Source organism: Psammomys obesus, unplaced genomic scaffold (genome assembly GCF_907164565.1).
Source record: "Psammomys obesus unplaced genomic scaffold, mPsaObe1.curated_primary_1811, whole genome shotgun sequence".
NCBI lineage: Eukaryota > Metazoa > Chordata > Mammalia > Rodentia > Muridae > Psammomys > Psammomys obesus.
Genome location: NW_026590675.1, coordinates 366036 through 384045, shown reverse-complemented (window position 1 = coordinate 384045; position 18010 = coordinate 366036). Strand labels below are relative to the sequence as shown.

At 40.6% G+C, this 18010-nt stretch overlaps 1 protein-coding gene across 1 annotated transcript in view; it reads left to right on the top strand.

Annotated features, from left to right (window-relative positions):
• Pcyt1b (phosphate cytidylyltransferase 1B, choline) overlaps positions 1–18010 on the top strand; it is a 65476-nt gene that overhangs the window by 37458 nt on the left and 10008 nt on the right. The window contains exons 4-7 of the mRNA XM_055608251.1: positions 2828–2979; positions 5114–5192; positions 9817–9959; positions 12936–13124. Coding sequence (XP_055464226.1) covers positions 2828–2979; positions 5114–5192; positions 9817–9959; positions 12936–13124 — 563 coding nt within the window. The remainder of the gene's footprint in view (positions 1–2827; positions 2980–5113; positions 5193–9816; positions 9960–12935; positions 13125–18010) is intronic.

The window sequence follows — 18010 nt, the reverse complement described above, 5'->3', positions numbered from 1 at the left end:
TATGAGTCTCAGCATCTGCTTTTATGCCCTGCTGGGTAGAGTCTTTCAGAGGCCCTCTGTGAAAGGCTCCTGTCCTGTTCCTGTTTTCCCCCTCTTGTCTTTTCTCCATCCCATTTGTCTTTCTGAATGAGGATTGATCATCTTACCCAGGGTCCTCCTTCTTGCTTAGCTTCTTTAGGTGTACAGATTTTAGAATGTTTATCCTATATTGTATGTCTAATATCCACTTATAAGTGAGTATATACTGTGTGTGTCTTTCTGTTTCTGGGATTGCACACTCAGCTATACAATGGTTTTGTTAAGTTGACATTGACTCTTATGTGATCTTTTAAAAAATGGCAGCAGGGGCCAAAGGATCTTTGTGAGTTAATGTGATATAAATAAGTGACCAAACATGGTTTCTTCTTTTGAGACAAAGTCTCACTATACAGCCCCAGGCTGTACTAGAACTCACTATGTATCCCACTATGTATCCATATAGATCCTCCTGCCTCAGGTTCCATGGTGCTGGACCTAAAGGTGTTTATACACCATGTCTGACTCAGACATTTTTCCATTTAACAAGCTCCTTGGGTGATTCCGTTGATGTTTTCATAATTTAAATGGCTACAATAGAAAGCATCTCAGGAAGTATTTATAGAAGATATAAATATATTGGAGCTATATAGGTTTGTGTGTGTGTGTGTTGGTGGGTGTGTGTATGTATCTAGAGATTCATTAGTCTCATGTGCATATGTATTATCAAAGTATGCTTGCAGATAACTATTTTATTTATGTATTTAAAAGACTAGTCAGCATTTATTAAGCACTTTATACATCAGACACCATTAATTCATACACCAAATCTTTGTTAAGAACCTGTTATTGGCCAGGTACTATTCTTCAGAAAATGAAACAGCCATACTAGCCATGGAGGTGCACACCAATAATCCTAACAATTGAGAGATTGAGGCAAGAGGATCTCAAGTTAAAGGTTAGCCTGGCCTATACAGTGAGTGCTCATCTAAAAAAAAAATACAGTCTGTACAATTATATGCAGTGCACAATACTTGATAAATATTATATTGTAAGAAACAAATATCTGACTTAAATATTTGCTATATTGTATTTTTGTGTGTTTAAGATAGGATTTTGTTACACATTTCAAGCTGGCCTCAAACTCATGATCTTCCTGCCCCAGCCCCCCTAGTGCTGGGATTATAGGTATGTGCCACTAAATCCTGGTTATACTATATTTTCTGTTGCTAATTTAGGGTATACCTACTTATCTAAAGAGCTTACTGTAAGACATTATTTAATCTTAAATGGGCAACAGACCTGTGCATCTTATATTTACTGTGTCTCTTGATTGAACCAAGGCAACATCTACTTTTTGACCTGTACCATCCAAGTTTGTGTAAATGCATGTTTCAGTGTTTGCACAGCCATGAAATCACTAGCAATGAACTTCTCAGGACTCACCCTTATTATTAAGTGCTCACCATGCAATACACTAGATCACTAAAACTTATTCCTCCAGTCAAACTGAAGCTTTGCATCCTTTGATCGAGAGCACCAAGGCCAAAGGAGTATTGCCCTAAGTGACCTTCTTTCTCCTTTGAAGGCAGAGCCATCTATTTTGATGATGACTTGTATATTAGATGTGTGAATGAGCCATGAAGGGATGTGTTCTGGAGATGCCAAGCATAGTACTGGGGTACACTTACTGTGTGGCCAAGTTTGGTCCAGGATATAGAACATGATTTAGTTCCAGAAAAAAAAAAAGAGGCTAGTTTTGTCTGTAAATCCCATGTTCTACCCTTGAGGTCAGAGAATTTACTATGTATATTTAAGGCCTTAAAGGAGAAATACTTTTCATTTCAAGAAGGAGTAAGGGCAGATCTGACCAGTTTCAGCAAGCTGCTCAGCAGGAGCTGGGCAAATAAGAACTACTTAGATAGTTACTTATTATAGTAAAGGTTACTTATTATAGTAACCTTTCTTTCTAGCACATAGGGGACATTAGGAAATCTCCCTTAGCCAACCAAAACATGGTGAGTTAGTACAGTTTTTGCTTAGTTCATTTTAAAACACTTTTTAGTAAATCTTAAAAACAAACAAACAAACAAAAAAACCCAAACACCTCATTTCTTTCTAAGGCTGAGGATAAAGGAAATTACCATTCCCATTTAAGGGCTTCAGAACCTGAGATCTGATAAGGACCAGATGTTATGGAAAGGTTGAACCCTTTTCAATCTGATCTTGTATTTTATAGCTCTTACCTCTTCATTGTATAGCCTAATATATAGTCACTGCATCACTAACAAGGCATTACTATCTCCCTTCTCTCTCTCTCTCTGTGGTGTGTGTGTGAGAGAGAAGGGGTTTACACTAATTAGGTCACTAAGTACAAATAATTATGTGAAAGAATTGGAACTGATATTGATTAGTTTAGCTTTGTACAATGCAGGCCTCTTCTCTTTTTCCTTTGTCTCTTCTTCTGGTTTCATACGGTCATTTCATTTCTGAATAGTAACATTCACTAAAGGGTGAGCTAGAAGGATAAAAAAGTAGGAAAGTCACATTAGATAGCATTCAGGATAATTTTGATAAAAGCCTCAAAAGAGAATGCAGCTATAATTAACAGTGAAATGAAACTTTGAGTTGCTACTGGATTTAGGTTTGCTTACCTCTCATCATCCTTTGTTCCGGTAAAAACAAAACAAAACAAAAACCGAGTTCGTGAAGCCAAACACTTAGGGAAACTACACTCCATTCATCTTGCTGAAGAAGCCAAGTCTACCACAGGGTGGGTGGCAACAATATTTAATACTTTTGCCTGTTTAAGTTTGCAGTGATGACCTTACTCACAAATTCAAAGGTTTTACTGTGATGAATGAGGCAGAACGATATGAAGCTCTCAGACACTGTCGCTATGTGGACGAAGTCATCAGAGATGCCCCATGGACTCTCACACCAGAGTTTCTGGAAAAACACAAGGTACCGCTCCTTCCCCCACATTCTCCCTGTGACAGGATTAGGGACTAGGGCTTTGTAGCTGATACTGTAGGGAAACTGAAAGACTCTTTCGGTTTCCAAAAGAGCAAGCTTTAGGGGCTGACATGTGGCATCACATGATGTAACACCTCCCTTTGGCTCAAAATTAAGGACTGCTATCTTCTTGCCTTGAGTGCAAGTACTAGAGCTGGGCTAGCCAGGTCCAAATGCTGTCTCTCTCTTCTTCTACCTAGAGAACCATCAAGAAGATTCTTAACCATACTCTACTCAGTCATTTCATCTATAAAATTGAATGATACTGCTCTCTCCTTTGTGGGACCATTATAGGACCATTCCATGGAGCTTATGAAAGAATCCAAGTAAAAAACTTGGAAAACTGGTTGTCCCACAGCAGGAGCTCCAAGGATGTCATTGTTACTACTGTCACCAGCATCATTGTTGGTGCTCAAAGACTTACGGGCATCCTTAGACATGAAAGAAATGAACACGCGTCTTCTTTGGAAGGTCAGGGGTGAGGCTCTAAGGGAAAAAAAAAAAACTTTATATCTATGATTTTGTGACTCTGAGATTCCTCCTGACATAAGACTTTTATTAGTTGAAAACATTAGACATTCTTTTGATCTGCATCAAATTATGTTCTTTGTATCTCCCTACCAGCCCCATTCTAGGAGCTAGTCTTTCCTTTTATAGGCAGTACAAAAAAATAAGATTAAGCTGTTCTAAGAATTTTCTTTTCTATTTTTAAATTCGCAATGCAGAAGAGAATAGAGAACACTGATAAATGTGCATGGGTAATAGCAGAGGAGACAATTTCCTGGTGAGAATGAAAAGAAAAGAGGAAAAACTACAATATGATTTACTACCAGTAATCATACTTTTTTTTTTTTTTACTTAGCATATATTGTATATTCAACATACGGCAGGCTTTTTAGAGGATACTAATAATGACAATGATGACTGCTATTTATTATTTACCATATGCCCAGCACTGTGCTAAGGACTTTGCTATTATATAAAATGAGTTCAGTGTCATGGCTACCCTGAGTTATTATTATTATGCATTGAAGAGGAAGAACTAAGCTTAAGTACAGAGGATAGAATTAACAACAACAATAAAATATATATCGAACACTCACTACGTACTACTTTCTATTTTTAAGCACTGTTACATATCATTTCAATCCAGCAATTCCTCCTTGAATTTGCACCACAAAGGACAATACCTGGAAACATTATGGTTCTTGTAGCTAGGGGCTGCCACTGATAGCTAGTGGGTGTTAAGCGTGAGATGCTGCTTGGTGTCTTCCAATGCACAGGACACCCATGCACACACACCCCAAAATTATCTAGCTCCTGTTGTCATCGGTATTGAGGCTGAGGAATCCAGTTTATTAATTTTATACTTTGTAAGTGGGTGGGTAGGAATGATACCCTGGAAAATCAAACTACTCATCTAAGTAGTCTTGAAGGGCAATAAAGGCCTAGTAGTGACTTGCCTCACTGTTGTAACAAAATACCTCACCAAAGCAACTCAAGGAAGGACGGAAGGGCTCATTTTGTGTGTGGAAGCAGAAGCGAGAGGTAGCTGATCACATGATCTCCAGAGTTATGGAAGCTGAGAGCAATGAGAGCTGGTGCTTCCTCCTTTTTTTTTTTTTTTGGTCCAGGAGCCAAGCCCATAGCGTGGTACCACCTACATTCAGGGTTGGTCTTCCCACGCACTTAGCCTAAGGTAAAGACTCACCCTTGGACACGCCCAGAGATGTGTTTCCATGGTGAGTCTACGTCTCATCAGGTTGGCAATAAAGGCTAACTATCCCAGGAGGACAGCCCACTTGACAGCTTGTAGAGGAAGCTCGGATGAGTTAGTGTCATAACCCAGATGACAGGGCCTTCTTCTTTGAGGCTGATCGTGAGGGGCTCTTGCAAATAGTCACAGCTGCTCTGATGAAGCAGGTTAATGGCTGTTGTGCCTACAACATAGCATTCTACAACTGCTTTATTTTAAAAGGCACTGGGCTGGAGAGGGGAGGAATCACCAGTTCCTTTCAAATCTGTAAACCTGCCTCTCCTCAATGCCAGTATGGTAATGTTCTTTTTTCTCTTTCTTCAATAGATTGACTTTGTGGCTCACGATGACATTCCATATTCCTCTGCTGGTTCTGATGATGTTTATAAGCATATAAAGGAAGCAGGTGAGGCATTTCCCTGTCTACCACACCACACAACCAAGCATAAGATGATAGCTGCTATAGGCCTGCAGCATGTATATCCTGAGTGTTGGAAAAGTCACTTTCCCAGCAGCCATTTCTGTACCATCCTCTTTGCAAGAGCTCCCTTAGAGTGCAAGAGAACTGGGGAAGAACTGGGGGCCTTTCATTTTTCAATCCCAACCTTGCTTTTAAGGAGTTCAAAGAAAAGAAATCTTACAGGTTTCCAAATTTTCCAGTTTGGTGCAGCAGAGAGGCTGTGAACACTGTGCAGAGGAGAATGAGAGAAAAAACCTGCTTGGTGTGTGAGTTACATCATAATGGATTATAGCATGGAGGACGAATACCTTCATAAGGTCTGCATTGTAAGCCAACTCTTCCTTCCCTAAAAACAGCAGCATAGAGGTAGATCAGGAATTAGGATCCAGCTAAGAAACCCCAAAGTTAACTGAATTGCTCAAGAACTCTTAGTTACCTTGGGCATATATCTGGTAGGGTTTTTTTTTTTTTGTGTTTTGTGTTTTGTTTTGTTTGGCAACATACCTTTACTCTGTAGCTCTGACTGGCCTAGAAATCATTATGTACCTTTGGCTGGAACTCACAGAGGTGGCCTGTCCCTGCTTCCCAAAGGCTGGGATTAAAGGCATGATATATGCCACCATGCCTGTGTTTTGTTGTTGTTGTTTTGTTTTGAACGTAGCACTACAGATTGAACATAGAGCTTCCCATATGCTAGGCAAGCATTCTACCGTAGACTGAAAGTTTTTGCTTGACTCTTTCAAATTGTTATAGTTAGATGCTGATGGGCTCTCCAGGTCTCTGAAGGCTTGGGGTTCTGCTATTATACACTAAGTAGCTAGCTTTGGTTGTTAGCTGTAAACTGGGAGCTCAGGTGTATCTGTCACTGGGGCACCAAGAGATCATGTCCATGTTGTCTGGGCTTCTCACAGCATGAAGGCTGGGATCAACTGTCTAACGAGCAAGAAAATTTGACAGATGCCATAAGGATTCCTGTGACCTAGCGTTGGAAGTCACATACCATTATTTAGATGACTTTTTAAGTATAAGCAAGTCACTGAGGCCAACCAAATTCAAGGGCAAGGGAGTTGTAGGTCTCTTTCAAGAGTTATTTTTCTGTATTATTATCTTATATATGTGTGTGAACTTATTTATTTATTATAATATATTCACTTTGTATCCTGGCTATGGCCCCCTCTCTCATCTCCTCCCAGTCCCACCCTTCTTCCCTCTTCTCCCCTTATGCCCCTCCCCTAGTCCAATGATAAGGGAGGTCCTCCTCCCCATCTATTAGACTCTAGTCTATCAGATCTCATCAGGAGTGGCTGTATTGTCTTCCTCTGTGGCCTGGTAAGGCTGCTCCCCCATCAGGGGGAGGACATAATGAACCTCTTTTTTAAAATATAGGTTTTTAAAAAAATATTCCCTGAGAGCTTTATACATGTATTCAGTAGAACTTGATCATGGCCAACCCAAATTCTCTCCACAGCCTTTGAAAGCCTCCTAATACTTTCACCTTCTACTTTCATGCCCTCCTTTAAAAATAAAATCTGGGGCTGGAGAGATGGCTCAGGGGTTAAGAGCACTGTCTGTTCTTCCAAAGGTTCTGAGTTCAATTTCCAGCAACCACATAGTGGCCCATAACCATCTATAATATGATCTGGTGCCCTCTTCTGGCCTGCAGGCATACATACAGGCAAAGCACTGTATAAATAATAAATAAATAATCTTTTAAAAAATTGTAATCCACTAAGTCCAGTGAATGCTGCCTATGGGGCCATGCAATGGAACATGAGCTACCCATGAGACCCTTTACCACAATTAACTTTCTACAACAAACAGTCTGGTGGCATTTTCTTTTCCCTGGTAGTGTAGGCCTAAGACTAAGGGTGTGTGCCTTCTTTTATACAGAGAGCCTTCCTTATGATCCATGAATCTGCTCCACTGATTCCTCACTAGGAAGAAGAATATTATAAGGATCTAGTTGGGATGTATATAGAGACAGCCATAGAGTGGTCCCTGTGGAAGAGTCTCAGAAATGACCTGAGCACCCATGTGAAGCTTTTATGCTCCATGGTTTATTTGGAAAGCAAAAAAAAAAAAAAATCACTTTAAGTGAAGCAAGAGATATCACAAGTATAAATTAAGCTGCACAACATTGTGATCTGTCAGAACTGAGTGTCGAAATCCTCTAGGAAAGCTAGATGGAAAGATAGAGCTGAGCTGAGATAGACTGTAAGGTCCACATTACTCATTATCATTCTGATAGTGCCTACTACTGTTGAAAGTTGCTTTATTAACATGTGCTTTGCTGCTTCTTAAAATAGCTCCATAACCAAATGCTGCAATTCTGAAAAGCATGATAAAAAAGGTTCTCTGATCATGCTCATTACTGAATATTTTTAGCAGAGCAATAATTAGGATTTGGAGGAAGCTGGGTGCCTCATTATGTCAGCAGAGGGCTTGGCTTCTTTCAGAGACCTACCTCTCAAGCAGCCAAAGCAAATCCTCCCAACCCCAACTCTGCTTTCAGTTATTTAGCCACAGTCTCTGACTTCAGACAGGGCAGGCTCATGCCCCCTGTGTCCAAGTGACTTGCCACAATCAATTAATAACTAAAGAACCTTCATATTTCATCAATCCTGAAGCAAGATGGGATGAATTTTTCTACCAGAAAGTTTTCAACTGTTCCAATTAAGGTGAGTGTTCTGTCCCAGACTGGCTGTCTTGGGCTCACACAGGGACCCACCACCTACAAAAGCCCTCCTCCTGTACTTGGTTGGCGTTCTCTTCATATCTATATGTGTTTGCCTTTCCAGCCTTCCATTTGGTTTTTCTGTGTGGTTTCACCCTTCTAGAAGATGCTCAAAGAAGTTTCAGATCTAGTGGCCAACCCCAACTCTGTCCTCTAAGCCATGGATCACAGTCAGATGCTCCATCTTTAAGATCTGCAGTACCACCCTGCTGCTGAAACTGTGAATGTGCACGTGACACTTTTAAAGGTCCCAAAGGGACACCTAGGGGCAGCAAGGCAAAAAATTCTGAGAGGCTTGCATTTGCAAGGGTGTTGAGCATCCATATTCATCCTGTTATTTATTCAACAAATTTTCTGATAGTGCCTGCCTGTCACCTGATGTTGAGACTCTAGGAGAAAACAAGAAGGGTGTGGTCTTGTCCCTCATGCAGAACATAGGCAAGAAAAAAAATTGCCAATGGAACGGTTCCACCAAAGACTTTGCAATATTTGAGAGAAAAGAGCAGTGGGGCCAGCAAACAGAAAGAGCTGCTTTGGGAGTTGAGACTTCATTTTCTTGATACTAAACCTGAAACCCAGCAGGTTGACACGTGTTAAGCAGAGACTGTGACAGATATAGAGGAGAGCCAGTAGTTTTAGGACACTGAAAAAGCCCAGCGTTGCTAGGTACAGACCCAGCTTCATAGACTATATGCAAGACCTTGTGCAGTATAGGAGCCTTGGCTGAGAGTGAGGAGGAGAGGCTAGGAAAAAGCTCAGGAAGGAGATTGTACAAGCTGTGGCAGAACCAAGTTCAAGGCTTTGCTCTAAACACAGTGGAAAGTCGATGAAGAGGAATGAGCAGGCATGTGACTTGCATTTGCAAGGATGACTCTGTGGATCTTGCAGTGTATGTTAAAGTGGACAAAATGACTTCACTGGAGCTGGAGCGATGGCTCAATGGTTACAGAGTACATTCTGTTCTTACAAAGGACCTGGTTGCCGTTCCTAACATCCATCTCAGTCAGCTCATAACTGCTTGTAATTGTAGCTCCAGGATCTGATATCTTCTTTTGGCCTTCCTGGGCACCTACATTCATGGGCATACAAACACTCACACATGCATGTACACACAAATGCAAGCACACATGCTATGACATCACTAAGGACTGATTTTTGAGGCTCTGGATGTAACCTTTGAACAAGGTGGTTTAGGTTCAGCTAAAGACAGAGGAAAGTGGTTGAATTAGGAGAGCATTTGAGGAGCAGGTTGGTTATTACAAATTGACTGGATGTGGACAGTGCAAGACAATGTTCATTTCTATTTTTTTAAAGAAATAAATTTAAAAATATAAAGACCACACAAATAAGTGTCTATTACTGTGCAATGAAGGGGATCAGACATTTGGTTTTATTAAATGAAGATATCTTTATATCCAAAATGCTGTGGGTCCTCTTGTTGACATCAGGAAAGACTTCAAAGAGGTGCAACCTTGATGATAGACCATTGAGGGTGAGGAAGAACTCTGTGGATAATGGGGTAGGAAATGGGTACTCATGATAGAAAGGAAAAGTTGAGCATGAGTAAATGTCAGGAGCCGGTAAATGTGAGTAGATGGTGTCTCCTGGGCCAAACCTGGGATGATGGCTACACAGTGTTATGGTAAAAGAAGTGGATAGTACTGAGGCTGGAAGAGTCAACTGGGGCCAGAAAAAAAAGTCTTCCTAGACTACCCAGAAGCTCCAGTTTTGTCCCGCAAAAAAAAAAAAAAAAAAAAAAAAAAAAAAAGGATCATTAAAGGAAAATAGGCCGACTGAGATAATCTCACCTTTATCTTTTTATTCTTACTTGGACAGGCATGTTTGTTCCAACACAAAGAACAGAAGGTATCTCAACGTCAGACATCATCACCAGAATTGTCCGAGACTATGATGTATATGCCCGGCGCAACCTACAGAGAGGGTACACAGCCAAGGAACTGAATGTCAGTTTTATAAATGTAAGTGTGCCTCCCCGTGCACCCTGAGAGCTACCACATTACACCATCATGACCGTAGTTTACTTTGCACTGTGTCGTGCTACTAATGCTTTGTAATGATTTTCACCGTTGTCTTGTTTAATCCACATTAAAAACCCAGCGGTGTGCTTTAGTTGTCCAGAGGGCTGCCTTGTATTGCCCAGGCTGGTCTCAAAATTGTGACCCTCCCGCTCTAGTTTCCCAAGTGCTGGGTTTACAGGCCTGCACCACCTCACCTGGGTCAGTGATGATGTATATATTTACAAATGAGGAGACAGTGTCCAAAGAGGTAACGTGAGGCAACCAAGGAGCATAGGCAGCTTCACATTTTATAATGGTGCTTCCTCGCTTCCCTCCCCTGCCCTCAAACCCCTTTTTTTAGTTTTCAGAGGTGGCAAAGGATTTCTGGAACATCTGCTCTTTGGGAAAGGCAAGTGTCATCTTCTCAAAGGAAAGGAAGGTGGGCGGAAGCAATGAGATACTAAACCCAGAGAAAATGCTTTCTTGTTTTAACGTTTTACAATTTTCATTTTATTAAAGCCTTACAGACTCTCATTAGAAACCTTAACAGCCGTTTTTTATTGTCCAGAGAAATTACAGCTGCTTAAATAAAGCCTGAAGCCTTTGGCTTCCTTTTGTATTTCTACCTTATTGTTCCCACAGAGCTGCTGTTAGTTTAATAATAGAGCACTGTTAAAACAATCTTTAAAACAAGCAAAACAAGCTGTTACAAGGCAAAGAGAGTAGCCGGATGGTTGGGGGTGATGTTAGTGAGTATGGACAACTGGGGTTACCAGGCTTCCAAGGATCCCATGATTTTGATCCAAACAAACACTTTGTGTGCATACTATAGAATTCCGGCCACCCAAATAGATACTGTATTTTCAAAGGGTGATTTGTCTACAAAAGTAGGCATTTATAATTATGTGCAGCTTTAATTATCTAGCATCTTACACAACTGATCATTGGTACCTTCAAAATAGGAGGGGCTCATTAATTTTAAGTCAGTGATTATTCATTGTCTTGATAAAGCAGGAAGTATTGGGATTCAGGCCTCTCCAGCTTCGTACAAGCCAGGGAACAAAATGGAAAATGCTGGGTTCGAGTGGCACCCGAACACATGGCTGAAAATAATTCAGCCAACATGATGATTTGGTATCTTAGAGAGAATAAAGTCCTGGTTATTTCAATAAATTAAACTGTCTGTTCTTTTAAATTGAATTCAGTCAACCATCCAAGCATAGCAAGCCATTTCCAAAAGTTATTGCTCACTCTCTTTAAATGGTCTTTAGATAAGCCACTTAGCTCAGGGAACCGTGAGGACAGTGGGGGTGTGCTTACTGCCTTTCTCTGACAACAAGCCTGGCTGCAGCCTCAAGAAAAAAAAAAATTGAATGTTTTGGATGGGCGTGTAAATGAATCACAGAACCTTAGAAGTGGCAGAGACCTGATGAGGACCAGTCATCCAATCCATGTCCCTTGACTTTGAGATAAGGTAAACGGAGCCCAGGGAGTAGACAAGACCAAGGGAGGGTGTGGGAGAGGTGGAGGTAGCGGCAGCCCTCTAAATCTTTTGACTCCCAACCCAGAACTCACTCTACTGTTATGTGCTGTCACTGAGTACTAAACAAAATAGCCATTTCCAGTGTTGAACCAAATGTGGATGGCAGGATATAAAGACTACAGCTAACACTTATCTGGAGCCAACCAGATACCCATCTAAGTGTTTTGACTACATTATTGCATTTAATACTCATGATAAGCCTACTGGGGTGTGTATGTGATGACACTATCCACCTTATAGGTGAGAAAACAGAGGCCTAGAACATTAAACAGCTCACCTCAGACCACACTGTAAATGATAGAAGACAGAGTGACTTCCTGTACCACACATGTACGATTATATAGCTCAGCAGCAACACACACAGCTTATATCCAACCCCACCCTGAGGCTGCAGTATGGTTTTGGAATGTCTAAATGAGGGACTCTTGACCTAGTTTTCTAATATTTGAGGCATTTTACAAAATTATAAAGTATAAAATGAGTTTGATTCCACACGGTAAAGAAAAAGAATATATCCTATGACTCCTTTAGAAAAAATGCTGCGAATTCAAAAGAAAAGGCCCTTTGTGTGATACTTTCATTGTTTTGATAACGTGTTTATTAGGTAACGCAGATAAATGTCTGTGGTGCTTTGTAACAACATAACTAACACATGTGGAGCAAATGCCAGGTTTTGAGCCATACATTTGCATACATGACCTTACCTGATTGTCATAACAACCCTGTGAGGTAGGACATGATTATCACCCCCACTTTATTGATGAGAAAAACTTAGGCTTAGTAGTGACTAGTGATTTTCCCATTACAATATAGCTTCCTGGAACAAAGGTAGACAACATCATCGTATAAAGAAATCCAGATGAGCAATCAAAATAAAAGCTTTTTTAAGTCCAGGGAAATCAATGCAATTTAATTACCCTCGTGAAAAATTAACAATGACAGTTTTAGCATGAGACATGGGTACCAAGCCCAGTCAGTGGAAAACTTAATATAAACCGTATTGGTTTTAACACTACCTCAGTAAAACAAAATTTTCAGGCAGACTTTGAGCAGCCATTCTGTGAACAATGAATCTTTTGATCTAAGTTCCAGAAAAGTGGGGGTATTTGCTTAGTAAAGGGGAGCTTTGTGTGTTTTCCATTTTTTTCCTCAAATGATTTTGACTCATAGATGTTGAATGCATTGAACATAACACATTTGTACTTGCCTTTATATATCTAAAGAAATTGATGTGTGAGACACATATCCCCCCATCAGACACATGCCCTTTAAATATATATAACTCTTTACATTAGGAGCAAACCCAAGTTGGTATAAAATAAAACTAACACAGACGAACCTCTCTGATGCCCTCCTGAATCAATCTATTTCTTTTTCTTGTCAATTTTAACCAGGAAAAGAAGTACCGTTTTCAGAACCAGGTGGACAAGATGAAAGAAAAGGTCAAGAATGTGGAGGAAAGATCAAAGGAATTCGTTAACAGAGTAGAAGAAAAGAGTCACGACTTAATTCAAAAATGGGAAGAAAAATCAAGAGAATTCATTGGCAACTTCCTGGAACTGTTTGGGCCAGATGGCGCATGGGTATGTAGCTATTTCAATTGGCATTGCAATGGCAGGCATTTTCAGCTTAAATTCATTTCATGGTGTTACTTTTCCAAGATATCCCTTATCTAGTAGCCTCTGTTTGGACATCATCCCAAGTCACTCCAAGTCCACGTCCTTATTCAATTACTGAGTCATCCCTCAGAACGGTACCAAAATGGCACACAAAGTGGGGATCTCCTCTGTTCCTGTTTCCAGAACTTGGAAAAAATTTTTATTTTTTTTATTTTTTATTTTTTTTATTTTTTATTTTTCTTTTATTAATTACACTTTATTCATTTTGTATCCCCCCATAAGCCCCTCCCTCCTCCCCTCCCGGTCCCACCCTCTCCCCCTTTCTGCATGCATGCCCCTCCCTGAGTCCACTGATAGGGGAGGTCCTCCTCTCCTTCTTTCTGATCTTAGTCTATCAGTTCTCATCAGAAGTGGCTGCATTGTCAGGGTTCTAGGTTATCTCAATTTATTCTTTGCTCATATGTTACATCCCAACTGCATTTTCCACTTCATCTTCTCCTCCCTCCCTGCTCCCCTCCTCCTAGCCACTCCTCCTCTATTTCCCTTCAGAAAAGGACATGCTTCCCAGGGATATCAATCAGACATGACATGTCAAGTTGCAGTAAGATTAAGCATCTCCCCTCATATTAAATTTGGATGAGATAACCCAGTAGGGGAACAAGGGTTTGGTGAGGTGTTACACTATTTTGACCTAGAGGGACATGAACAAACATCTATTCGCCCATTATAGAGTACCAGTGATAGAACCAAAGTAATGATTCCACTTCATTCTAGCTTGACCTTATTGTCAAGGATTTTATTGTTAGACTTACAAAAGTACGAGTAAGGGGTTACTAATCGTTATGTGAATGACTTCAAAACATGTAGTTCAGCAAAAGTCCCAGCACAAAATGGATGACAACATTCCTATAGCTGAACAGGTAGAGTTCCCTTTCAGTTAGCCTTCCCTACTTTATATATTCTAGCAGCTCTCAAGGCCACAGGCAACTTGGGCAGAATTACAGTTGGTAGAGGATGCAAGAGGTAATGGCTAGAATCCTGGATGAGGGTCTAGCGACCCTCCCCGTTTTCTCATCCTATATGTTAACAGTCCTGATCTTACAGGTCTCCTTGTGGGGGGGGGGTGGTAATCCCATTGGCTCTAATGGAGTAAGCAGTGGATCCTGTGCATGGGGCACAGTGCTGCACAACAGGAGAATGCAAAAAAAAAAAAATCAGAGCTGCTCCAGCACCTTGTGTTGTCAAGGAACTCTGTCACTGGTAAAGAGAAGCAGCAGAATTTTGCCTTGTAACTGTGCCAATCAAACCTTGATTTTCCATCCCTTCCCCTTTCACATGTAGTTGTTGGTATAGGTCCCAAACATCTTAAGGGACTAAGACCATGAGCCAAGAAAGCAAAGGCATATTTTTTCCTCACCTAAATTTTGTAGACAATTGTTGTTTGATAATGGTAGAAAAGGAAAAGAAAAGTCTGGAAGCCACAATAGTGCATGCCTTCCATGAATTAAATAACCAATACTATTATAAGAGTTGATAAGGGTTTTGTGAAATAGATATCTTTAAATTGACTTTCCTTTTTTTTAAAAAAAAATGCTATGTATGTTTTTATATGCGGGTGTACATGTGTGGGACACGGATGTCTGTGTGCAGAGAACAGCAGAAGGTGTTACGTGTCCTCCTTTGTCACTCCCCCAACCGCCTATTCCTTTGAGCCAGGGTTTCTCCCTAAACATAGTGCTCCGCTTCCCTTGGCTAAGATGGACTCCAGAAAGCCCACGTAACCCTCGTGTCTTAGCACAGAAGAGTGCTTGCTGCATAAGCATGAGGACCGGAGTTTGGATCCTGGCACCCACATAACAAGCCAGCCATCCTGTACACAGCTATAACCCCAGATCTAAGTGTGGAGAGATGAGAAAGGTCACTGGGGCTTTCTAGCCTCCAACTGACCTTCTTTTGAAATCAGAGAGAAATTATTCCATTTGATCCCCTTAGTCTTACATAGCCAAGATTGGCTTTTATGATATGAGAAGTCTCTAAGGAAATCCACTTCTACTTAATTATTTTATTGTTGGGTTGTCACTACTGCCACTGCTTATTTGAACTCATTTGTTATAGCGTTATCAAAAGTAAAACACTCAATTAGTATGGAAAAAAAAAAAACAAACAAACCACTTTTTGGAGAGCTAGAAGTGGTGCTTTAAGCCCAGTGGCTTCTAATGTGTTATAGACAGTGTTAGAAGCCAACCATGTTTTCTAACTGTAGGCTGAGTTTGCAAAGGAAGGGCTAATTGAGCCATTAAAGAACTTCCAGCGAGCACTGGGAAGAGAGCAGAAACAGATTCTGGGCTCCTTTTCACTTTTCTGTGAATTTTCAGTTCACATGATTTAATTCATGGTCCATTTATTAACGTTCTTGTCTATACACAGTGCTATGGATGAACACAAAGTGTTCTCTGATCTCCCATATATAAAATATGGACTTGCCCTTTTCATCCAGTGTATTCCTTAGTACTTTGCATTTTCCCAATTCTCTGGCTCTGAAGAAACAGCAAATGGTTTTTAATGGAGTCATAGAGAAGCTCATTTGGTTACTGCAATTCAGAAATGTGACTCTGCCAGAAGCCCTGAGATTGTAACTCGTTGGGTGGATGTTTTCTTCACCTGGGGTGAGCAAAGACAGGGAAAGGATATCATTTCATAGAAATTTTATACCCCTAGTCTTTTAAGGCTCCCAGCAAAGGCAAAAGAGTAGCTGGAATTGTTCTTAGGAGTCTGGTGACAGCGAGTGGAGGTGATTTTTAAGACATGAAACCCAGCATAGAGACTGGAGGTTTTTCTTTTAAAAACTTGCTATTAGTGTCAAAACTATTATTAACATTAATTTACTGTATCAGCCAGACTTAGACATTACTTTTTTTTTCTGTTGACATTAAAAGTACAGGAATAGTTACAAGGATGTTAAACGCCAAGATAAGTAATTTGCTTTTCATGAATATGCTATTATTATAATAATTCTTTATTTGTGGATTTGTGACTGGAACTCATTTCTTAAAACAGGGGATCTGTATTACCTGCAAGTAGAGTACTGAGTCAAATAACACAGACTTAGAAAGGCACAAAATCGAAAGACTTAAGGTCCGGAATTCGCTAGGCGGGATTGGTATGCAGCTTCAGAGGCAGGTTACAATGGGTACTCCATGCTCCCTCACTGAGTGAGTGTGTGAAGGAGCGGATTACAAACAACCCCTGTTTGCAGACCTTCCTCACGTCTGCAATGGATATGGTGAGGCTAACCTCTCCACATACACTCTTCCTTTGCCTGTGACACTGGTTTATGGTTTATGGTTTATGGTTTAGTGGATCAAATCCAATAGACAGAACTTTACAATGAATTCCAAGCCAGCCTGTGCTTATGTGAGGTCCAGGGCAGTCTGGGCTGCAAGATGGCTGCAGAGTGAGAGCCTGTCTCAAAAGACAGCCATAACAAAAATAGACTGACTTGGTTTTCTTGGTGTTTATATTTTGTTTAGGAAGACTTTGACTTGCTAGCTCCCCATGGCCTTATCATTTTCCCTGCTTCCTCTGCCTTCCCCAACCTGACTCATTTATGCTGCTGAGATGGACCCGAGGGATATTTGAGTTTGCTCCTTATCTACTGTGGGAGGACACTACACAATGCTGTAAAATAGCAGAATGGGGCCCTAGGAGGCTCTCTTAGAGGATGTCTACCACAATGACTTTCAAGAATTTGAAGCCAGCAACTTATGTATTTCTTAACTGCTATAATAGATTTTCCAGTTCCAGCTTCCGCAGTCTGAGTGGTGGGATATCAGGGCCCAAACCATCATTTTCTTAAAACTCACATCACTTTATTTAACTACTATTAATTGATTCTTCTAAGTTGTCTTGAGTCAACTCAGAAGGTGGCCCATAAACCAACCCAATGTCAAAGAGAAGCCTTTGGTGTTAATATATGTTTACATTATTGTGACAAAATGCCCAAGACTACTTAAGAAGAAGACAAGTTTATTTCATCTACTACTGAAGTGAAATTAATTTAATTAACATGAACTTCTTAAGATTAATAACAAATTACAAAAAAGTTTTAACCTCAGTTTTAACACATGGTAGTAGTTTAGTTATCTTTAACACGAACAGCATGTATAATACATTCTTAGGATGTATGTAGTAGATAAAGCTTTCTCTATGGGAGAAAGAACAAGAAAGGGAGAGGAATATGGAGGCTGAAATTCTTTGGGTTCACTGTTTGGGAGGCTTTTAAGCTCTGTTGCTTTGGGGCTTGTGATTAGGGTAGTATATCATGGTAAAAGAACCCGCTCACCTTGTGGGACCTAAGGGGAGAGAAAAGGTGGCAGGGTTCACCCACAATGATGAGGACTCCTTATTTGGCCTCTCTTTTGAGAGTTTCTGGCCATCCTCCCAATAGAGTGGTGCGTAGGAACAACCTTTAATGCCCCGGTTCCTGGGTGGATGGTCCAAACAGTAACACCTTTCAGAAAAAGACCCAGCATTACCTTTCCTTGTGAGCATTATTGCTAAATGACACATTGCTTCCAAACAGGAGCTCTACACGAGCTTAACTTTGAAGCTCTGTTGCTTCTTTTATGGGTGATGCTGTTTGTCTCCAAAATGGCAGTTAAGGAAGGATTCTGGGTAAAGGGAAGTTCAGCCTGTATGCAGGTTTTGCTTTGGGTTTATGGTCTCCTTAAAGCAGCTCCATTACTTTTGTTTGAAGCATCTGAAGTCACAGAGCAGAAACAGTCTATTTAAATATTAGCACCTCAAACATAGGCTAGTGTTACGAGCGATATCATTTGAAATGATCTGCC